The sequence below is a fragment of the Pseudochaenichthys georgianus genome, chromosome 10, assembly GCF_902827115.2.
Source record: "Pseudochaenichthys georgianus chromosome 10, fPseGeo1.2, whole genome shotgun sequence".
NCBI classification, from domain to species: domain Eukaryota; kingdom Metazoa; phylum Chordata; class Actinopteri; order Perciformes; family Channichthyidae; genus Pseudochaenichthys; species Pseudochaenichthys georgianus.
The window spans coordinates 24523111-24547737 of NC_047512.1; the positions used below are offsets into that span (position 1 = coordinate 24523111).

Sequence of the window (24627 nt, forward strand, 5' to 3'; positions counted from 1 at the left end):
TGATTGATTCTGCGGCTGTCCAGTGCTGTGTACCGTTAATTAACTCCATCTCCGAGTGTTTGTCACATTGTGTGTGCTTATTAGAAGGGATATTACTAAGCTTGGCATTCAAATCCGCAGAACGATTAAGTATATGATTTTCAGAAACCAAGTCAAGGGAGTTGTGAATAGGCCAGTTATTTTAGAAAAGAAGAAAGAAAAAAAATTGGAAACTGTAGTCTGACATAAAATGTGGTTTCTTTGTCCTTTAAAAAGCAGGTGTTTAGAATGAATGCGCCTCACTCTCTAAAAATGTGCCTCTTACTACTACCAATGTTATGCCACCTCCCAACAAAAGAGCCAATGGCAGGCCACTTCCTCCCGTGCTAACCAATGACTTTGTGCCCCCTACCGTGGCAGCGAGTCAGCTGCGGGAGAGGAGGAGACGGGGGCATTGATGTCTTTCTCTAGCTGCGCCACCACGTCATATAGTTGTCTATTCGATTTCGAGCCCTCATCTCTGGTATTTGAATCACAAGGGGGAGCGTTTCATATCCTTGCTGGGAGAAGAAGGGTGATCTTGTCTATCTGAAAGAGCATGCTGGATTAAGGGGGTTATTTCCCCAGAGGGGGGGATATGAGAGTGAGTGTCACTCAGGCAGCACTCTCACTCTGCCTCTGCATGTTGCCAGGGAGCCCCGGCTTTGACTTCTCCCCCTCCTCCCCTTTCTCTCCCTCACCGTGTAATCCTTGGCTTTTTGCTTCCTATCCCTCTCCTCTTCCTCTGTCTCGTACACAGCCTCTTCCTCATCGTCGCTACCATCTAGTTTTCCCCTGCCGGTTCAATGCCGCCCTACAGGGAATGGAGAAATGCGTGGTTTCGGAGAATAGTTGTTATTCCAATCACACCTCCGATTCAGCGAGGGTCCAGTAAAGTACAGAATAATTGGCAGGTTCCAGCAGCTACAGACTGCCATTCTATTCTAGTGTGTGTGTGTGTGTGTGTGTGTGTGTGTGTGTGTGTGTGTGTGTGTGTGTGTGTGTGTGTGTGTGTGTGTGTGTGTGTGTGTGTGTGTGTGTGTGATGAGAAGGGGCTGCTGTAGGTGCAGCATTCAGAGGTCATTTCATTAATTACTAGCTCTTGTGTTGCGTGCGTGTTCTCACATTGTGTTTGTAAGTGTTTGTAGTGGCGACATGTGCGCGCTGACAAAAGAGCTTGCTGCTGATAAAAAAGGACAAATCACTGCTGATGTAAAAAAAATTAAACCCATATTTTCACAGTTTAGTTAAACCAGCCAATAACATATTGGGTCGTTGAAATTTGGCTGCAGTTTCTGTCTGTTAGTAATCTCGCTCAATATTTTGCCCACCTCTGCGTCTCAACTCACCATTAGTATTGATGCCTTTATTTTAAATGGGACGCTGTTTTTCAGACAGGGGAGTAATGGTGTGAGGGGGGCAGATGTTTGGTAAACACACACACGCCTAATTAATTGAGGGTCATCCTGGGTCAGAGGTCAGAGATCCTCTTTCTTTGGAGAGGGACTGACTGATAGGACTTCGGGGTTGACCACTGATACACATCAATGCATCCAAGCAGGGCAGCTAATAAAGCATGTAAGGTATCGGACCGGGGACAAGCGTCAGGGAAAATAAACCAGTGCAATCTGCTGGCAAACACATTGACCTGCAGACTTAATGGAACATGTCTCCCATAGTTGCACTGCTCTATTGATTAGCCATTGATGGCAGTTGTAGCCAACACTGTTATTGAGTGTGATTTTGCTTTCTTCCGTCTCCGCTGTAGGCAGATCTGTTCTTGCAGTAGTTGAATTAAAATAGGAACAGTATAGCTCTGTGTTCCGTGCTCTCTCTCTTAGCTGTGATTGGCTATCATGGAGGCTAGCACCATAGCGACCATCATCACTTCTCGTTCTGATGCCCTTTCCCTGTGATCCAGCATCACCTTTATGTGCTTCTCGTGAAGGATTCTCACTTTAAGTTCTTACAAGAACAGACGTGCACGTCGCGCACACAGTAGAGTCGACACACAATATCAAACTCCAGCACACAGAGACTGTACAAAAACGCACTCCTGCACTGGCCAATGCATTTCTCACTAACGCACAGGCAGGGACTCATGCTGCCACATGTTTATTATAGTGAGGACACACACACACACACACTCACACACACACACACACACACACACACACACACACACACACACACACACACACACACACACACACACACACACACACACACACACACACACACACACACACACACACACACACACACACACACACACACACACACACACACACACACACACACACACACACACACACACACACACACACACACACACACACACACACACACACACACACACACACACACACACACACACACACACACACACACACTCTCACTTGTGAAGAACAGAAAGGCAGTGGCACCAACAATTGCATAAATGTCAATTATTCTGGAGTTTATGTGCGAGAGGTAGAACAAAGTGGTGTAATAACAAATATTGATCACTTCAACCCATAATGCGTCTGACAGGCATTGTTGTAGCAGGAACAGAAATTGACAGAGTGATCCTGCATGCATGTAAACCTGCAGCACGTTATGTCTCTGTATTAGCTCTGATCACGGCGGCGTAATGGCCCCCAACCCCTCAGCCTGATTTAGATTCAGCAAAGCAAACGAAGCGTTGCTTTAATAAATTCACCTGTTGGAAATATGATAATTGCATCTCTGATGGCTGACCTTTTTTCATTGTTGCAGTAAAGATGAGCTGATGCATGCAATGCAAATGTGTGTGTGTGTGTGTGCGTGCGTGTGTGTGTGTGTGTGTGTGTGTGTGTGTGTGTGTGTGTGTGTGTGTGTGTGTGTGTGTGAGGAGTTCGAAGGGTTTGGTCATGATTGCTAGTTGTGGCTCTGGGTTTCTGCGTGGTGGATGCATCTTCTTTATTTATCAGCAGTTACTCATACATCAGCATGTTTTTAACTGTACTGAGTGGGAGCTCTGTGCACGTAATGAGTGTGTATGGGAATGCACGAGTGTGAGAGCGTGCATGCAGTGCCTCGTTAAATACGTAAATGGTTTAATAAGAATGACCCTTCAAGAGCAGCGGATGGACCAAACAAATGAGCAAATGACTCTGTAATGAGAAAGTTTATGGTGTGAAAACCAATGTCTCTGTGCTGTGAAGTACGTATGCATGTTAAACCTACATGGCACTACCAGTTTCTGTGATCCGATAATGTATCTTGACATGCCTCACTTAGTTCTGTGTGCTCTGTGTGTTCTTGCGGGGGGTGGGGCTTGTTACAGTAACTTCAGGCTAGTCAAGATGTTGTTGTTTTTTGTCAGTGTCATCACTTTAACTTGGTTCTGGCATGGGCACGCTCATGTAACATTAAAGATTGCTGTACAGCAGGCTATATCCATATATTAGTGAGGGTGCCACTGCTTCTGTCTCATTAGCAGCAGTGCCTTGAGCTGCTTCTTGTGCTCCATTGGGACAGCTGATGAGGCCTGACTATGTGACCTTTAACAACCTAATCAACTTTTAACACCTCGCCTACTGCCTCCCTTCTTCCGTTCTCCTCACCGCCATTCACTGGCAGGACCCCACCCCCATAGACTCTGTTACTTTAGTTTTTTGGGTTTAAGCAGGAGCCTTGTTTTGACTGATCATCCGAACTGTATGAATGAAGCAGCTTTGTAAACACATGCAGCAGCAGCAGCAGTCTCTGGTGGCATGCAGTGATGTATTGTAATGGGTTGTGTCTCCTCACTCTTCTTTCTTCGCTGTTCAAAAGCTCAGGTTTTGCAATAGAGAAAGTTATCAGCTATATAAAAGGTTAAACGTTATATATTGTGTAAAAAAATGTCTACATTGTACACAGGAAATGTATTAAATATGTTTATTAAATGTTGTGTCTACATGAATGTAAAGAAGAACATGTATCTGCCATTTTCTTCATCAGCAGCAGCCTTTACATGTATTTTCTTAAAATAACTTCAATCAATTTGTAATGAATGTTTTCATGTGTAAAGGACACGGTAAAGTAAATAAATAAAAAAACATTTGTTAAATAATTAATAATCTACATACACAGACTAAATTAAATTACAATAGCTGAAAGAATACCATGAACATGCCTGAAATGCACAATGAAAGAATAATAAGATCTAATGCAACAGTTGTGAAGACAAAGTAATAAACAGCTTGCTAAGTAAAGAAATGCAATGCCGTTCAGCAATAAGGTGTCCTTGATACTTTATTTTGTCCAGGGTGCGTGACTAGATGTGTCCTTCCTCCCAATGTTATGAAGAATGTGTTATCATTGGTAATTTAACAATATGTTGTTGCAAAGCAAAACGTAGTTTAAAAAAGCCATTTGCTATGGAAGATTGAACTGTAGCTACTAGAGCTATGTATAGGTAGCTGCACACAAGCCAGTGCTTCCTACGGGACTTTGATTATGGTGGTTGTACCTGAAACCCTTAAGTGGGTTACAGGGGCCCGGCAGAATGTTTCATAAATGTTCAAGTTGAAGTAACTGTAGTAGATCTGTGAAGAGAAACGTTGTACTGAAAACTATGTATTGTTTTTTTTTTTTTTTTTCAATATGTTTATTGATTTTCAGTTTACAAAAAATCACATAGGACGAAGACATAGAGCCAAAAGCAATACATATATACACAGGACAACTACTTTACATTAAAGAAAAGTAGCAACACTAAATTAAATTGGTACATACCACAAGGGCACTCTAATACATCGGCAATCATCGAGTTTTCCAGCAATAGGACCGTATTTCTACAGAGGATATCACAGTCATTTACATTTTACCATATTGTAGCACATTATAGAATTATCGCATTATCCTGCCCCAGTTTCGTTCAGAAATTGAGATAGGTCGTTGTTCTTGGTGTACTCTATAAAACATCCCCAGACCTTCTGGAACAGTTCTTACGAAAACGATGTATTGTTAATGTTTTACCCCATAAACAATTCAATCATAAACAAATACGCTGTCTGCAAACAATGTTACACAGATCTTTCTATCGCTCTTTATATTGTATGCACATATTGTACATGTGCGGCGGGGCTGTAATCCCAGGGCCAGAGCACTAAGCCACCCGGCCTTTACCTTTTTGTCATTTATTATTTTATTTCCTTTCCAATATATGAAGTGCTGCATTTCTGCCCTCTGCTGTAGTTCTAACCTAATGGGACCCAGGAATGAATACCCCAATTTGTTACCTTAAAATCTTTACAAATTGATTACATTTACATTATCAATCGGAGAAAGGCCTTTTCCTGTTTGGTCTGGATTTCAATTTGCTTGGCGCCTAAAATAGCCTCACACACAATGAATGTTGGTACTTGAAGCTCTCCGTGCCACATGAACCAGAGACCCATTCATGCTGAAGGTTCCTTGTTGACCTTGTGAACAATAAAATCAATCTCACAAAGGTGCATATTTTTGTTTCCACATCTCTGTGAATGGATAAGCTTGGTTGTCATGGAAATGATTCAGTTGTTATCACGTGACTTAAATAGACGAAAGACACCTTTTAAGGTAATTGACTCAAGAAAATGACGAGAAACCAAAATGTTTGCTGTTATTACATGACCGAAATTAAACCCTTTCAGGCAAAGAAAATATTCACTCTGCAAATATTCTTCAGTCAGTTAATAAAGCTTGACTCCCGTATAACGGTGGTCAAATGTTTCTATTTAATTGAAAAATGTCAAGAAATATAAGCCTAAAGTTCATCTCTGAAATCACATACTGAGCCAGGAAATAGTTCTGCAACAAGTGTCAGTCATCTGCTGTATCTGAGCAGAAAAGTGATCATAAAGAAATAAATACAAATGTACTTATATTACAGTCCACTAAGAAAAAGGCAGATTTTGACAAACATTCAGAGACATGCCTCTTTAATCTGAAGCAGACGGAGACTTTTGTCCACATGTGGCTCTGGTTGTTCTGTGCTGATAAAGATCCAGCTCTATAATCCTGATACACAGTAAATCTCTACCTATCAGATGCTTCCTTATTGGCGATGATTACCTCAAGCGGATACCGTATCTCTTTCATCACCGTGGCCATGTCAGCGATTTTAGGTGAGGCTGTTAGATCAAATACATGTACAGCGCCAAACAGCTGACAGAGGGGACACACAGCGGCAGAAGCACATGTAGAAGACTCCATTACATTAAGATATACAGATACAGATGTTTCCCCTTGATGTGCCAGAGACTTACTTATTGCGCTATTTGTTCAGCTGCAGCACAGATATGACCTGGCAAGCAATCTTCATAAAAGAGTCATCTTGACAGCGCTTTGTGTGGAGATGTGGTTCAAACATAAACACTGTTAGAACACTTTTATATCTGTTATGGCTCTGACACACAACATAACTTAGGTCAGGTGCCACTGTGTTGTTGTCCATTTCAAATAACACCAGTTAATCTTTCTAGAATGTGTCGGCCTTTATTTTGATAGCAAAAGGGGATTCAACAAATGTAGTTAGTATGTCTTAATTAATTAATAAGCTAATTGGATTTTTAAAATATAAGAACTATTAACTATTAGCTTAAATCAACTATAATTGTATATTCATATTAAATATAAGGACTGCATGTATTCACAAGTTACTTGCAGGGATGAACCAATAGAGAGTAATTCACCGACTAAAGCTTAGTGTCATTCGGTCGTTGTTTTGGTTTCATGGCCGGAAGCGTTACCGTTTTGGTTCACTCTTACCGCAGAAAAGCTCTGATAAATGTATGACCTGCTCAGCAGACAGAAACAAAGAGTGGAGCATTCATCAGCTAAGGAGCCAGATATTTAGAGCAGGAGTTGGTGGAGACCAAAATAGACATAAAAGAAGCGTGAATGACTGACAACAATATAATGCCAAATAAATGCGGTTTCTCCATGTCTGCTTTATGCGTAGTGATCAAGTTCACCACATCCATTTGGTTAGTCGATAACACGTCAGTCTTTTGCTTACAGCTTGTTGCACTTCCCCTAAGGTGCAAAGAAAACAGTTAATACAGGTTTGAGTTCTTGCTCAACGTGTGTCTGATTATTTCTTGTAATTCTGATGTGTGCTTCGCTACACAGTATATCCATACTGCAAAAACTCTTATTAATATTGCACTATTGATTTCAGCTGACCAGCTCTCATTACAAACACTCACTTGTTATTGCAGGCACCAAAATACGAGTGTCGGCTGTGGCCTCCCTGCGACACGTTCAAGTGAAACATTCAACAGACGTGAGGTGATTCAGTGTTTGATCTGTCGGCCATTGACAGGGCTGCTTCTTTGAAGGTGGCTCGCTGTGTCAGGGCCCTCAGAAGAGGAGCGCTCTGACATACTGGTGGTGAGCTGTTGACCTTCGACAGAACAATGCTCATGTTTGGGAGGTAGAAACAGAAAGACACGGAGTTACTGCTTCTCCTGCAAAATAAAAGGAACATACTGAGAAATAAACTGTACGCAACTCAGGCAACAGCATGCACTTAAGGAGAGATAGTCCACCAGTTTACAAGAGGATGTGACAAACGTTTTATATTACATTAAGAATGAACAACTGCTTTTGGAATGACAAAACAGTACATGTACTTACCTTTGACTGAGAAACTACTTTTTTTGACATTTTATAGACGGAACCATGAATGTATTATTTGTGGGTGTAATTGGCAGATCAATTGATAATGAAAAGAATTATTAGTGGCATCTTTATTGTTTTTTCTTCGACAGGAACACTGTCCTTCGGTTTTAGACGTGTAGCTTTTCCCAACATAGGAGAGGTCAAATTCAGATGTCAAACCGAGTCAGGTGAAATGCACTGGACATGAAAGAGTGTCTGCTCAGACTTGAACTACTGTTCATAGATTTTAGAACATGTTATAAACTCTATTCAATTTGGAAAAAAAGTGTATACCTCATAACCCTGTGATTTTTCTGTGTATTTCTGTGTACCTGTCTCTTTGTTGGATTTGTTTCCTCTGCACTATACCACGTATTGCTACAAGCTCAACAGTATTACCTTGAGTTGCGTGTGAGGCAGGTTACTCAGCCGGTCCGCAGCCAGCCGATGCTCTGAAATTGTATACCTGTGCTGAAAAGAGGAGTCGCCATTTCAGCACTGTCTGTTTGGATCAGTGTTCCCCGTGGCGCTATGCCCTCTTTGAGAGCCCCTCTGTTGGGGATCTATTCCTTGGCCCCTGACTCTTTCCCTCTGTTCACACAATGGGCCTTTTGTACCTACGTATACTACTGCTGTGGGATCTTGCTTCGTATTTTCTGCAATTATACACAATCCCACTCCAGCCATGCCTGTTGTTGGTGCTTCGCTGGAGAGAAATGCAATCGAATCGAGGAGAAACGCAGAGAAACGTTGATCCGGGGAAGAGGCTTGCAGGAATTAGATTGTGTTGCTGATAAGTTCCATATAGAGCGAGTAAACATGTTCTTATCTTGTTATCCAGCTTGCACATTAACACATGGTGTGTGGAGGAGGTGGAGGAGGGCTTAAAAGGATGAATCAAATCCTAATCATTCTGTTTGGCTTTTCCCACTCTCTGCTCTTTGTCTCTATTTCTGTTTCTCGTTGTGCAAAGAACTCCGGCGCACACTCCATGGCTGGGTCAGAAGTGCTAGCCATTCTCCTACACCTGCTGAATGCTCCAGAAATGAGTGCACAGTGATTACCTGCCCTAATGTGTGGTGTTTAAAGAGCGGTTTCTTGCTGCAGAGTTAAATGATGGTGCCCTCTGTGAAGTATTAATGATGTGGATGGATGAGTCAGCTCGGCACAAACCTGTTGACGGCTACCGCCGCCGCGCTCTCTTAAAGCTGCGCCAGACATCAGGCTTAACCGTTTGGCAAATTGGACATGCTTGTTGGCTGTAGCTCCAATTTATGTGCACTCTCTATTGCAGTTAGTCCATCTTCATTATTGAAATGGCCTCTCGTCAGGACTTGACAGAGTGCTGGAGATGGTAAAGGGGAGGGGAGCATACAGGAGAATCATGAAGAATAATGTGGAAAATAAACACATTTGAGCATTGGATGTGGCTGGCAGCAGGGCGTTGTTGTGAAATGCCCGGCTTTCGTTTTCTCTCTCACTCTTCATGGGATTGTATGCGCAGCCTCTGCCAGTGGATGCTGATGCTGTGGATCCTCAGCCTTGGGGCTTTGTCTAACACACACACACACACACACACACACACACACACACACACACACACACACACACACACACACACACACACACACACACACACACACACACACACACACACACACACACACACACACACACACACACACACACACACACACACACACACACACACACACACACACACACACACACACACACACACACACATGCAGCTCTAGGCGCTGAGCTCTGCAGCCCGACCGACATCCCGGCTGTGTGTTGTGTCACCGTCACTCTGGAGACACACTGCTCGGTGTCCACAGCCTGTTTCTAATAGAGTGCTGCTGAGACTTCACTTTTTCTGGGTCTCAGGATTTGTTGCATTGATAAGTCCAAGCTTAGCTCATCTGGGTCAGAAGGTTCAGGAGGGGATATCCAATTCCAATTCATGCTTTGTTGAAGGGGATGTATCAGTTGTTAGATGTAGAATTTCAATTTCTCAGTGTGTTGTTACAAAATGACCACTTAAGCCTGTGCTGCAGGGGTTATAGGCAGTGCTGAGATGGTTGCTTTTGAAATGTAATAAGTGACAGATTACTATTTACACTGTTAAATATATAACGAGTAAAATAGCTATTTTACTAAATTCAATATAATAATATAAAATATCTTATTCGATTTTATTTCTATTTGATTATTTATCCAAGAAATGTTTTAAACTGCAATAACATTTTTAAAACATTAACTAAATGTTCCTAATGTCACATTTCTGTTAAAAGTGCTTCAATACCACATGAAGTTTTGCAGGAGGCTACTCGTGGGCTTGACCCTCGTCTTAGCCATGGCTTGTATTTGTCTTCTGCTAGCCAACGCTCGTTGAAATGGCAACCTCCTGGCACACAGTCATCTATCACTCCCATCAGAATGGAGCTGGAGCTGTTTTATGTAGAAAACATAAAAACATGTAAGAAGTATGAATTTTATTTTCTACACATAAGCTTTTTACTGAAGATAATATAACTGGATGTAACCCTTTAAAATCCCCAACATTTTAATTAGTAACTGTCATTTAGTTTGCTATTTTTCTATTAAATTGCCTCAGGCCGTGACATATAGCTTCTCCTGAACACGGATAATGGCGCCCCTCTATGAGGAGGGGAACAGGTTCTGGCTGGGTCTGCCAACAGGGTCCTTGTACCTGCTACACACATGAGCAGATGTGATGGCTCACGAGGTAATTACCCACTGAGCCGGTGTGTTTGCGACTGTCAGCTGATTCTGAAGCAGGGGTTCCCTTCAGGTAGCTCTCCCTGCTTAGGTCAGTGAACAGCTAATGACATTTAGGATGAACGAGATGGCAGTTGTTTGTAGTCAGCTGCACACTATACCTTTGTCTTATTGTCTGCCGTCTGTCTTAATCTCCCAGCCGCCGTTTTCACACCACAAGGAGATCGTGTTATTAGATCCCCTCCCCTGGCTCATTTGTCATCCTGCAGCAGCACTCCTCTAGAGTAGGACTGCAGGAGCTGAGAAAAGAAAACAATATAAACAGGCAGGAGGCCACAACATCAAATGTGCATCATTTACTGGCCCAGAGTCTCTTGCATCATCATTATTCTTTCAGGAATCACGCAAGGTTAATATGCCATTTCTTCTCTGTGGCACCCCACCCAATTTTAGGAGGCTGACAAACTTCTTCCACCTCTCTTCTCTTCTCGACCTTAACGTATTGTTTTGTATTGTACTCAGTGCACTGCATCCTGCAACTATGCACATACTCAATCATCCCCGCCCCCTCACCTTCACTTGCTCCAGTAGAAAGTATCGTCAGTGTTCACAGTGTGCTGTCTCCGCCCCAGTCACATCTCTTTAATCTGTCCTTTCTTGGTTTCCTTGATGCAGAGGCACACAGAAAGGAGGGATTCAGCTAATTACAATAAACAAATAGGCTCAGAGCCGCCTGTGTAAGGTTTGCATAGGTTAACGACTCAGCTATAAATGTTAAATGAAGCCTAAAATAGGATTCCATGGCATACAGTTGCCATAGAGATCTGCGCTGTGACTCTTGGTGTACTTTCTTTCTTGGTTGGTAAAGTTTAGATTAATCTTAGACATGATTCTGTGTCAGAGAAAAGAAAGGAGTGATTGTTTGGTGCCCCCAAGGGCCCCTTTGATGTCTCTGTCTTTTTTTGTAAGCTTCTTCTCAATAACTAACTTTGTGAGGGTCTGACTTTGTTGTTTATGAAATCTAATGTAGTGCTATTGATGTTATTCTGCATTAGACACATGGCCGTGACCCTTTTAATGATTGCTTTCCCTTCTTACACCTCTTCTTTATTTCTCTCCGTCTTCTTTGTGTCTCTCCGGCTCTCTCTTTCAACAGGTGGGACAGTCAACATGATGCGTAGGAGGTGAAGCGTTGAGCCGTATTGATGGATGTGTTAACAGACAGCAGTCTCACATTGATTGTGAAGACTTCAGAACCAGAAAATGCAAATGTAGCGGAGAGCACAGGTACAAACCATTCACTTTCTTCTTTGATCTATAGCTTTTGAAATGATATCAAAAAGGTTTCTGATTTAGAAATGTGCACGAAATTATTCATTGTTGCTTTTTGATTCTTTGAATTGTTGCTTTGTTCTGATCACATTTGTTCAGGAATTATCAAACATGAATTAGGAATAAATGACAGCAACAGCTTAAAACTTTAAAAAGACAATTGGTTTTACCGTGTTCCATTGAATTAGCTTTCTTGAATTAGCTTTTTTCGCCCTCAAATTTAAGACGTTGACAAGATGGAGGGGAGGTAAAACGCTTCCCGTCTTTTTTCAAATGAAAAGCGGAAAAGAAACATTGAATGGAGCTTTTTAAGCTATTGTTAATCCTCTCCCTCTCAATGCTTCCACAACCCAGAAATATGACATCTACCTTTTCTCATAGAAAGCTGCTAATGTGAAAAAGGGTGCAACCATAATTCTTTCACACTCATTCACAGCCATGAGTATGGACAAAGAAAGGTGTGTGTGTGTGTGTGTGTGTGTGTGTGTGTGTGTGTGTGTGTGTGTGTGTGTGCTGTGTCTTTGTCTGTGTGTTGAATACACAGTTTATTTAGGTTTTCTTGTAGGTGTAACATGCTGCTCTCTTTTAGTGAATTCCTCATCACATACACAATGCATCATAATGCTAGTTGAATGATGCTAACTCTTGAGCCCCACTGATCATTTGAGCATTTTCTCTTTCAGCCACTAGCTACTGCCCCCTTCTACCGAGCACCACTGATCCTCAGATGAGGTTTATCTTAGTGTCTCAGCTCTGGTCATGCTCAGTGGGACTGACCAGTTCCCATTGTGAGAATCACACAGATTATCCCCAGCACTAGCCTGTCCCTCCAGCGGCACAGAGAGGGAAAGAGGAGAGGGAGAGAGAGTAGGGAACGAGCGGCAGAAGAAAGAGTGAAAGCAGCTCCATTGAGCAGGAATAGGGCAGCTCTCTGAAGAGGATGGCCATGAATCATGCGGCAGTTACTCACCACTTATTATGAACATCCTGTACTGGCTGGATTGATTTCCCCCAACCATTCACAAAATGTCATATAGTGAAGATGGAGCAATAGGTAGAAAGCGGCTTCTGTGACTGGCCTACCAGCTGGATGATTTAACGCCCCGGGTGGCTGAGCTGCAGAACGGCTAGCTCGGCAATTTGCGAATGTAAAAGCCTCCATATAGCTGGGATAAGGAGCGGAGAAGTTGGAAGGGAAGGAGATAGCGGGCAAAAAGGAGGAACAATAAGGGGACTGAAAAGAGGGGATGGCAGGGAGGAGTGATTTCAAAAAGCCATTAAAGAAAGAAAAGGCCATGTCAGCTGTTTTCATTTGCATTGTACTTCAATTTCTGATATCTGGGCTTTTTTTATTCTTTCGGCAACTTAGGATGGAGGTTTAAGTTTGATTCATGGTTAACGACTAAATTATGGTACTTGCGTACCATGCTGCGAATGGATATGGCCCTTCCTACATCCAGGACATGGTTAAACTGTACACCCCAGCGCGTGCACTTCGCTCTGCATCAGCCAAACGGCTCGCTGCACCCGCACTGCGAGGGGGACCCAAGTTCCCATCAGCAAAAACACGTGGGTTTGCTATCCTGGCTCCAAAATGGTGGAATGAGCTCCCCATTGACATCAGGACAGCAGAAAGCTTACACACCTTCCAGACTGAAAACTCATCTCTTTTGACTCCACTTAGAGCGATAGAATTACTAACAAAGAACTGCTAACAGAGCACTTATATACTAATAAAGGACTGGCTTATCTATAGCCAGTTGAGTAGCACTTGAAATGATTGGCTCTATGAAACCTGATGTACTTATATGATTCTGTTTTCTTCAAGTTTGTATCTTCCTGGTCGAATGCACTTATTGTAAGTCGCTTTGGATAAAAGCGTCAGCTAAATGCAATGTAATGTAATTACAGGTCAAATGCGTGTACAAGCTTTTATGTTTAAAAAAACAGCTAAAACAAACTCTTTTATTATCAGGTGGTCTTCATACATTGTTATATTTTCAGTTTATTGTCCTGTTTATAAACTGACTGAAGGTGGATTGTAAGCAAAAACTGAAAAAGCATGGGTGTGTGTGCATGTGTGGCATCTGACACACTAATAGACGAGGCCACAGGCGCCAACTTTTTCCCCGTGGGCCCGCCCCCCCCCGCTGAGCCTCCTGGCACTGAGCGGCCAGGGCTTACCTCAGGTGGATGAAGCTCTGAATATGACGGCTGGAGAGATAGGCGGGCCTCAGAGAGCCCAGAGTGCTAACTGGTCCGGTCTGGTCTGGTTTGGCGGTGGTCGGGCTGTCTAGCATGGCTGGGCTTGGCAGGGCTGGGGATCAGAAGATCAGCACCTCCTGCCAGCCGCCGGGCTCCTTCCATATGCTCTGTGGTGAATGTGCATGCTAGCCTGCGTGAGCTGAGCCACATCCAGCCTCAGTTTCTATTCAAGGAGCACTTTCACTAATAACGCAATTAGAAAACTACGTGTTAGGAGGATCTCAGAGGGTTTAGAGGTTGTTTTTTTTAGTATTAGATCTGCTCTCTTGATAATTTATTCTAGCAGTAGTGAGTATTTTGGATGTTTATCTTGTTTACGTTTGCCAGCAGCAACATTATGCTGTACTGTATCAGTGAATATGAGGCTGCCAAACCCCCTTTGACCTCTAATATCAAACTTCATTTGTCATCAATAGTCTATATATATATTTATTTTTAAATAAAAAGTGTGTGTGTGTGTGTGTGTGTGTGTGTGTGTGTGTGTGTGTGTGTGTGTGTGTGTGTGTGTGTGTGTGTGTGTGTACACCTCTGTCTGACTGACTGATCTGTGGCACATTCTGAACAGCTGAAGAGCTAATGGTCCAGCTGGAGACAGATGGCCTCTCGATAACACTATACCCCCAAGCCAATACTCACACTCTATCACTCTTCCTCTAATACACACACAAGCACATATACACACACTCTTCCCCTCTCTCTTTCACATACACACCAGAAAATCACATGCACGCACACATTGGATAGGATAGATTGTTAATCCAGTATAAACCCTGAGGAAACACATTTTTCAATATGAGTTTAATGTTTCACAGCAATTTTGAACAATCTTTTGGCAATATTAGGTGGCAGCTTAGCTTTCATGTGAGCACTGGGGGAAGGGGGTGTGAGGGAAGTTACAACCCCCCCTTTATAATTTCCCTATTGTTATGGCTTTGCTGCTTTGTAAGGCTAATGAAAGAGATAAGACAAATCATTTTATATCCATGTGTTTTTGAAATAAAGTAGATTTCAAAGACTGCCGCTGTTGACTTACAATTCCCAAATATTACTAATGAATTGTGTCCGTGTCTGGCTGACCATGCAACAGCGAAAAGAAAGTAGTTGTCAAGAGTAGAAAATAGATTTGGTCCATCACACAGAACATGTGTCAGTAACATGTTTTTGCTCTGAGGTCATTTCTGCTCACAGATTGAAGGGAACTGATGGCAGGCAAACGCCTCCCTGTGATGCTTCTGCAGCCTCTCACAAGTTGCTACTGTAACAGTGCTGACTCTGCGAGGAGGAGAGAAGATGCATATTTCTCCTGAGGTTTTCTTCATTAAGGATGACTGGAGCGCAGTTGTATGCATTTAGTAGGAGTTGTGGTAGCTCCAATGTGTCTTCAGGCCACAGACCCAGAGAGACCTGCTCTCAGAAATATCATTACCTCGTTAAATCACTCTCAAATCATATCCATATTCAAAGTTTTACCCACCGCCAATACAGCCATGTTGAATACTGTTTGTTTAGTAGCCTTCCCCTAAAGCATTTATCACTAGCTCAATAATGATTAGGCGCATCCATTCTAAAATGGGGGACGTTGCCAGTTAACCTCAGTGCTCACTATAATTGCTGTGGTATGTTTTTCAATTTCACTTTTTTCTGCCGTGATTTGAAGAAAAATGTGTGAGGCAGCAGCATGGGATTGTGGAGGGAGGCAGGTGTAGATGATATTGGTTGTACAGTCTCCAACATATGGGCCTGTCGTGTCCCATGTGTACGTACCTGCCTCCGCTGCTGTCACCTAATTATGCAGAGCAAACAAAGCTATCTGCCTGCTGCTACAAGCCCGCTTCTGTGGGTTTTGATTGTTACTCATCACATGGATGTCTTCAACTGATTAAGACATTGTCACAACGACCTGTATAAAATCACCAAAACCTACTTTCAATCAAGCCATTACTGCTATTGTGTCTGCCAATCTGTGTCATGTTGTGGTTTTGCTTTACCTTAGAGATAAGTGTGCCTGTCGAGATGAAATGCTAAACGGAGGGGGAGGTAATTCAAGATGACTGCATTAATTTGATCTCATATATTGCTCTTGGGTTGGTAAAGAAAGAAGGTTATCTCTGAGCTAATATTACTTTCAGTAACACCATTTTAGAGTGACTTTTACTGCCCTCCGGCTATGAATCATAGTTAATTTAACTAATACTTAACCATTTACTCACTTTTATCTCATGACATAGATGTTGCTTGATTGTAGAAGTAATTCCATTGATCACTAACACTTTCAAGACATTTAGAGACAGCTTTTGTTTCTGAGTATTTTACACTGTTTCTTGTTAGTGTTTGATAAAACTGCACCCTTTGTTCTTTTACTACAACCACATTTCTAGTAGCTCTTTAATACTTTCACTCCGCCACCATGGTAACATGGCGAGGTGACTCCTTTTCAAAATCACCTTCCTCTTGTTTTATGTGTTCAGAGAATTCGGTAGGATTTACCAGCTGTGTTTCTTCTCTTCTTTTACATTTGAACATCAATCAAAAAGAAGCTTTCTCACCTTGGTATTTCGTCTTATTGAATCCAGTACCAAAACTGAAATAATATAGTTCAAGCTGGCATTACATTACATTACTGGGGTTAATTGACACTAATTGAATTTCAGCAGCCAAGAAAAAATATGTCAGTGTAACTACAGAGTAAAAACAATAAAATGTAACTTCAGACTTTAAAGATTTTAAAGATCTGAAATATTTCCTTTTCCCCCCCCCTGCAGGAGTATGTGAGCAGAGTGGCGATCTGAGTCTGTGCGGCATGGTTGATGCTGCCCTCCCTCCATCTTCCCCCCCTCCTGCCGCAGAGACGTCACAGCAGGCCGGCCCCGCACACCAAAGGACCACGCCTGCATCGCCAACCGTCTCCCTGCCCCTCGACTCTGACCCCTCTTTGGGCCTGACAGTGGCCCCCTGCCCTCCCTCCGATGATACTCCAACTGTAGTCCCCCTCCTTCAGCACACTCCCGCTCCCACACCACTTCCTTCCCCAGCTGTAAGCTCCTGGGACCCAACAGAAGACGGCCAGAAGACTTCCCTTCTGCTGCCTGTCGCCCTCCCTCTGTCAACTACAATGATGGAGCCTGGCACTGTGTCTGCACTGACAGAGGAGTGTCTTCTTCAGCCCACCCGCACCTGCCTCGGCTGCTTCATCGAGACCCGTGATGCTACTGACCCTAATTCCATACAAAACCCACCCCATGACCCCAGCACCAACCCCGACACAGAGACTGGGCTCAGTGTGAGGATAGGTGATGTGAGCCGAGAGGACTTCTCTGACATCAACAACATCAGCATCCAGTGCCTGAGCCATGCGGGGGAGGCAGTGAGTCACTATGGAGAACAGCTCCTCTCTGACCAGCTACTTAGCTTTCCTCTGCCGAAAGGTGAGGGCAAGAGAGCTGACGGAAACAAAACAACGGAAGACTGTGATGACCCGGAGGATGACGCAACAGCTAAGAACTTGTATGAGGGACTGTTACTGGACAAAGTGAGCGGAGAGGAGGTTCTGCTGGCTAACGCCGGCCAGGACTGGGGCTACTTTGAATCCTTCATCAGTGAGAGTAAGATGGAGCTGCTGGACCTTTGTTCAAAGAATGAACTGTCAGTCAACCTCTTCTCGGAGGAAGACGTAGACAATCTATTTGACGATGAAGACGATGATTCAACGTTAAGCAGTGATGTCTGTTCGCTGAAGATTCGCTACGAGTCTTTCCAGGACAACATGAGGGAGAAAACAAACGTGCTCCAGGAGGAGACACAGTTCAACTTCTTCCCCAGTGTCCTGGCCAACTGTGCCAAGAAAGAGGAAGGAGCGGGAGGCTTGAGGAGGAGCGCTGAGGAGCCCAAATCTGATGAGCTCATCCTGGAGACAGGGCAGGAGGGGAAAGCTGCAGACTGCAGTGACAGGAGCCCCCTCGATGGTTCCCAAGGCTCACCCATGTGCACTCCCAAAGTGAACTACCTAATGGACTTTAATTCCACGGAGGAGTCAGGCGAGTTCAGCGATGACAGCTCCTGCACCGGCTCCTCCTCAGATACCCTGCAGGAGGGCAGGTTCAAGAAGGGACACTCAAAGAGATTGCTAAGCCCCTCCAACCCTCTCAACTACGGTTTGCGCTCCAAGAGAAAGGTTCGATACAGTGACGATTACTTATATGACGTAGACTCGCTTGAGAGTGAAAAGAATGCAGAGAAAAAAGAGAAAGCTCCAGTTGGTCAAAAAGAGGAGGAGGACGTGGACTGGTGCCCCAAAAAACGTCGGAAATCCTGTCGTAAAGAGCCGCCAGTGGTCATCAAGTACATCATCATCAACAGGTTTAAAGGAGAGAGACTCATGTCGGTGAAACTGGGCAAGTTGGACCCTGTGGATCCTGTGAGCTTAAACACAGAAACAGTGAGCAAATATAAGACACTGGCTCCTCTGAAGGATTTCTGGCAGGAGAGGCAAAGAGAGAGACAGGAACAGCTTAAGCTGGCTGCCAGAGATAAACAACAACGAGGTTTTCATCTAAACGGACGCCGTCATCGCCCTTTTAATTCTAGTCATCCCAAAAGGAAATACAAGATTGCAAACAGGCTTAAGGTTCAGAGGATTCCCGCTGTGGAGCAATCAGCAACAGTACAGTGCTTTCCTCTCTCTGATCTGGGCCAGGGAGGTGTCACTGAAGAAGAGGCCACCCCCACGGTAGGGGGAATAATAGCAGCCCCAGGCCTCCCAGTCACATTAGACACAAACTCCATCACACACACAGTCACAGCCAAGAGCCGCTCCCAGGAGAGGGAGGAGAGGGAGGGGAGGAGATTGGGAGGAAATAAAACAGTAAGGATAAGGAAATTCAAAAGCGAAGCCAGGCTGAGGAGCAAGAAAATGAAAGAGGCAGAAGGAGAGGAGGGGAGGAGCGTGACAAATGAAACGGATGTCTGTGTTGCTGCAGCACAGATTGAGGACCCCGCTGCTGGGTTGGAAGAGGCAGGCATCAGTTCAACTACAGTCAAACCCCATTTCTCTGACAATACCACCACCGCTCACACATCGGAAGATAAATTCTCCTTTGTTTCATCCACTTGCTCTCCTGACAAAGCTCCCCCCTCAGAGGCAGTGGAAACGGGGGTCCCTGTTATCCCGGGGGGCTACCTGCAGACCCTGTTAGATGCCACAGATTCCTCCAGTGGGGCAGCTATCTCCTATTTCCCCCAGCAGCCCTCTAGGCAGCAGTATCCTCTGGGGCTATCCCTTGAGGAGAAACAGTTTTCTTCTCTGCAGCTCGCTCAGAGCTGCGTCCTCTCCCCCCCCTCGGAGTCAGAGCTCCAGCAATCCCCCCAGAACTGCCCCAGCTTCCCCCAGATGTGGCACACACAGCTCTGTGCAAGTCACAGCCAGAGCTTTGGGCCAGAGACCCCTGAGACTCCCATCTTACCCAACACCTTCCCAGCTGCTGTGCCCCTGAACGACAGCCTGCCAGTGTCTAACTACAGCCAGCTGAGCCCCGAGGCTGACAGGCTACTTTACGAGAAGAACTACCTGACGGAGGCAGGGCTGCAGCCTGGGGCCGATCTGCAAGTGTGTCAGTCTGCCTGTGTGGAGGGCCAGGTGCAATACCAGAGAGGGTCCCTGTGCACAGACAACGGCAGGCTCATCAGTTATGACTCAGTGGGCTCTCTGTCAGCCTCCTCCAGCAATTACAGCTCCCTCAGCCTCAAGTCCTGCGAGCGAGAGGGTGAGGAGGAGGGCCGCGACAGTTTCTTAGCTCATTGCAGCCCTAAAGTGGTGATTCAGCAGAGCGTGGACGCCCTCACCCCTCTCAGGGAGTCCTCAGACCTGCTGGACATCTCCAACTTCACCCCAGACAAGTTTAGACACTCATCACTGTCGGAGCTCTCCCCTCCCGAGACCCCCAACCTGTCCCCCCAGGTGGTGGGGCGTGAGATGAAGATGGCGGGGAACGTTGGAGACTACCAGGATGTTAATGATATGAGCATGGACTGCAACAGAGAGGTAAAGTGGAACTGTGATGTCATGCAGCAACAAGAGCACACAGCAAACGCATACACTGTGGAAGACAGACAGTTTCCGCTGCACAACTTCAACAGTCAGGATGTGCTACACTTAGACAAAAAGGAAGAATTTGATGAAAAGACTGGTGAGATGTTGGCTGGTGCAAAAAGCATTAAGTCAAAGAGGAAAGGCAATTGCAAACAGACAGCTGCAGGACAGAGCCCAAAGAAAGTCCGGGCTCCCAGAGCTCCTAAGTCAGAAAAGGTCAAGACCCCCAAACAGAACTCACGTTCTACTAAAAAGATAAAGGCCATGTTAGAGGGCAAGGCAGCGAAGAACCAGGCGGGTAGTTGTGGCCCGGGCCTGACTGACAGTAGCAGCACTGGGGACTGGTCTGGCGCCGGCTGGTCCGAGAGCAACAGCCTGGTTGGGGACGACCAGAGAGAATTCGAGGAGCCCTCAAATATTCTGTCCAACATTGTCTCTGGCATGGCAGAGGTCCAAAGGTTCATGATGGCCTCCATTGAGCCACTGTGGAATCCCATGTCGGAGGCCTGCATGCCCTCTGAGGCCAATAACCTCAACCTAAAGACCCTAAAGATCTTGGCAGGCACAGAGGCCGACCTGAAGAAAAAAGGAGCTGCGCTAACGGGGACCGGGAGAGGCAGGAAGGCAGGGGGAAAGGGAGGGAAAAACCAGGCCAAATTCAACCCCTCTCATCCCTTATTCCCTCAACTAGCACTGGGCTGTAACATGTTTGATAAACCCAACTTTATTAACCCTGGGCCCGCACACAAAAAGCTGTACCGCCACAAGACCAGTGCAAAGTTCCCGCGGATTGAGACACTGAAGGGGAAGCGAGCTGAGAGAGACCCAAATAAGGACATAGCACTGATGACCTCTTTTGAGAAACTGAGGTAATATTTTGTTATCAGCTGCTGTTGCACCCCCTTCTCTCTCCCCCCCACTACCTGGTCAGCCCTCCCTCCCAAGCATACCTACACTGACGCTATGCCAGAGCTGCATGAGTACTACGTTCCCCCCTGACTACTCCCACTTCCTTTTAACCCCCACCCGAAGAGGATATTAATATCTGCATGAAAAACTTCTTGTACTTTGCAAACTACCTATTGAGTGATTGTGTCAAGCTTGATTGAGATTTGAAACGACCATGGCTGCATTTTTCTTGCTTTTGTTGTTTCTGCTTTGTTTGTTCTTCTTATAGTCGTTTTTGTTTTACTTTTGTCTGAAAAAAGAATAAGCCTTGAAAAAAGTTCTGTCGCCTTTTTTGAGGAACTTTGTTTTTGTACTTTCTCAGCAGAACTTGCTCCCCTGAATAATGTATTTATCCCCCTTGTCCCTAAAGATGTAGCTATATACACAAATGCATTGAGTGACATCTACGCACCCCTCCTCCTCATCTGTTTTTGTACGCAGAATATGGATGTCCTGTTGTTGCTGTCCTTCATACACTGCCTGGCTCATTTCAAGAAGGAAACCTACGATTAATGAGCCCAATATAAGCCCGAGACATCTTGAATAAACAAGATGGGACAATTTTGTATTGATGACATATCAGACGTCTTTTTTCCCCCCTCAAAGTTGGAACGTCTCCCCATTTCCTTTTATCGAGCATTTCTTTTTCCTCTGGAGTTTAGAGGAATCTAAATGTACATTTTTACGCCTTGCAAATTCATAAAAGCTCCACCCTCAGAGTATTTTTGTCAATGTTGTTGTACAGAGACATGCAATATTTGCAAAAAAAGATGATTATAATCTTAAAATCAATGTGCCAAAAGTAACAATGCTGTGTAAATGACCTCTTATATATGTGTGAATATTGGCTGTTCCTCTTTTCTATCCATTGGAGTATTGGCTGCTCGGGCTGGAGACTCCTTACAGAGACTTGCCACTACAGGAATTCTTTATTTGGGACTTTTCTCTCTTCTCTGATGAAAGGCACCAACAGCTGGCAGTGGTACGCCACCACTCACTAAACCAAATCAGAAAGACTCTGAATTCTCCTCGTTACCCCCACTTTGTTTGCCAAATTCAATTTACCTCAACATCGCCTGGCGCTGAGAAGCAACAAAAAAGAGGCAAAGGGGAGATCTGCTCTGAAGGCTACTGTAGAAGAAGACGATGAAAAGAAGAGATGCTCAAACGAGCTTTCTGTGGACCACGGAGAGTGCAGATGTTTGAGGGTAAGCAGGGGAACTATTTGTCAGTCGGGGCTGTGCCTCGCTGAATAGCTGTTTTGTACTGAAAATTCAAGGCAGTTTATTACCCATCGAGATTCTGATTCACGCATCAGGCGTGAATGGACATGACATTTTTGCAGTTAGATTTAATGTGAATGTGAAAGCAGTTTTCGGTAAAAATGGAATCAGTAATCTTGTAAATGAAGGAAAGCATGTCTTTGCATTAGCTCCACATGGGAATCTTACTTCTATCTTACCTGAGATGGTCATTTAAACAGTAATTTTTCTTGACATTCTCATGTAATTTGTGTCTTAACACTGCCATACCTTATAAGTTGCACCACTGGTGTGTTCAGTCTATTTATTCATGGTTCTGTTGTCACATAATGTCTTAATTTTTCTTCTTTTTTTGAAGATCGTTTTTTATATGGTGTCTTTAACTGTCATTTCAGTTGTTGATGGGTCAATATGTTGGCAGAAATTAATATCACTAGAAAATCAAAGCCAGATAAAGGCACAAGTTGAAAAAGAAAATGTATTGATACTATCTGATCCAGTGTGTTCCCGGGGCCATTTTTATGAATTACTATGGGCTCAGTCTGCCTCACTGCACTGAAATAAATCCACCTTAAAATGAACCATACAATCATGTTAAATCAGATGTATTATTTGATTTTATATACTACATGTATTTCAGGAGAAATGCAGAGCCACTTCAACTTGCTACAAGAGTATCTTTTATAAATATATACTCAAACAATAGGCCTTTATTTACACTTTCTTTTGAATGTTGAATATCATTTTTAAACATAGCAGTAATTACATGAGACTGCATGGAGATGTGCGGACAAATGAAGCTTGATTCAAAAACAGGCCTTGTCACACTGGATTTGGTAATTCTGAGGTGATAGTAATTGATTGATTGCATATGGCAAGAATCAAAATCAATCTTTCTCTGTCTCTTATTTGTTCTATCCTCTCTGCCATGATCCTTCGTTTATTTTCTCCAGTGTATCAGGGTTAGGACCAAGCTGCTGATGGGAAGCTCCTCATGGGCTGCACGCCCATTTAGTCTGCCTTCTCTCATTTCTGCCTATTGTCAAATTGAATGTACTTCTCTGAGTTCATTGTTTCTTTGTTGGTTTCTCTTTTTTTTGTTTTTATAATGTGCCACTGTTGAGCTGCCTCATGTTAATGGTGCTAAGAAAGCTGACAATTATTTTATTTTATTCATTTTCGTTTTCATTTTTTTGTTTTCCCAGAGTTAACAAAAAAGAAATGCAAAATAGATTAGGTACCTAACCCTCTTATGAATGTATATTGAAATGTTATGTTTGATGTATTCACTTCATGATTCTTTGACATTGATTGAAATTACTTTTGCTCTTTTCATTAAAAGATTACCGAGCTTTATATATACTGTCTAGAGTTGTTACCAGAAGGAATCTTAATGAACTCTTGACACTACAAAATCTTGTATATTTTTTGTGTGCCAATTTGTAACATATTTTGTAAGTGTATATTTTTCTTAGAAAGTGCTGTGAAGTATTTGTGTGTGTGAGTAACCTTTTATGCGCCTCTATGGGCAGTGGAAAGGATATACAACGACAAGTTTCTGGTTTTAAAAACCAAAATATGAAAGTATCAACAGAAAAACTAGAAATATTTACATTTTGTTGGGAGTTTTGTAATAAGACCATGATCTTGTTGTGAGAGTGTTGTGTTACTGTGCAAAACACAAATAAGCAAAGAAAAAAAATGAAAACCTGGAAAAAATATATAATTTGTGAACAATTTGCTGTTTATAGATTTTCATGTAAATTATTTGAGTATTATTTTGTTTTTTGTTTTGTTGTAACTGTTGCAAAGGTTTTAAATATTTGTGATCAAGCCTGTATGGTGATAATGTAATATTGGTAACTTGCTGAGTTTTGTAATAATGTTTATGGAGTAAATATACAAATTAAAATAAGATTTTGAATGCTGCTTTCTGAAGAGCGTTAGGTTGTGTTTTTTACCACCCACGCTTTGTTGTAGCTAGTAATAACAGTATACAATGTACATAAAAATGCACATAAAAGCTTCACACTTTTTACTTCTCTGCAAACAGAATATGACATAGGTCACAATAGGTCACAATGCATGCAGTTTTGTGAAGCCACTTAATACTAGACAGCTTATTGATACTGTATGTCAGAAGTAAAGTAAGTAACACATGTTACCATCTATGGTAGTGCTACAATAATAGTAATAGAAAAAATATATAATCTGATATACAACGTTTGCTATTTCCACAAAATGCGTGAGTATAAATACACCCTCAATAACTCGAATAAGTCTGTCCTTATTCATTATATTGGGAGACTCTTAGTCGTA

At 43.3% G+C, this 24627-nt stretch overlaps 1 protein-coding gene across 2 annotated transcripts in view; it reads left to right on the forward strand.

The window, feature by feature from the left end:
- nexmifb (neurite extension and migration factor b) overlaps window positions 1-24230 on the forward strand; it is a 50324-nt gene extending 26094 nt beyond the window's left edge. Inside the window, exons 2-3 of one of the 2 annotated variants that reach the window (XM_034093575.2) lie at window positions 11573-11703; window positions 16776-24230. In XM_034093575.2, coding sequence (XP_033949466.1) covers window positions 11622-11703; window positions 16776-20971 — 4278 coding nt within the window. In that variant the 5' untranslated portion in view covers window positions 11573-11621 and the 3' untranslated portion in view covers window positions 20972-24230. The remainder of the gene's footprint in view (window positions 1-11572; window positions 11704-16775) is intronic. The other variant, XM_034093576.2, reaches the window with a different exon arrangement.
- Window positions 24231-24627: the final 397 nt, after the last annotated feature.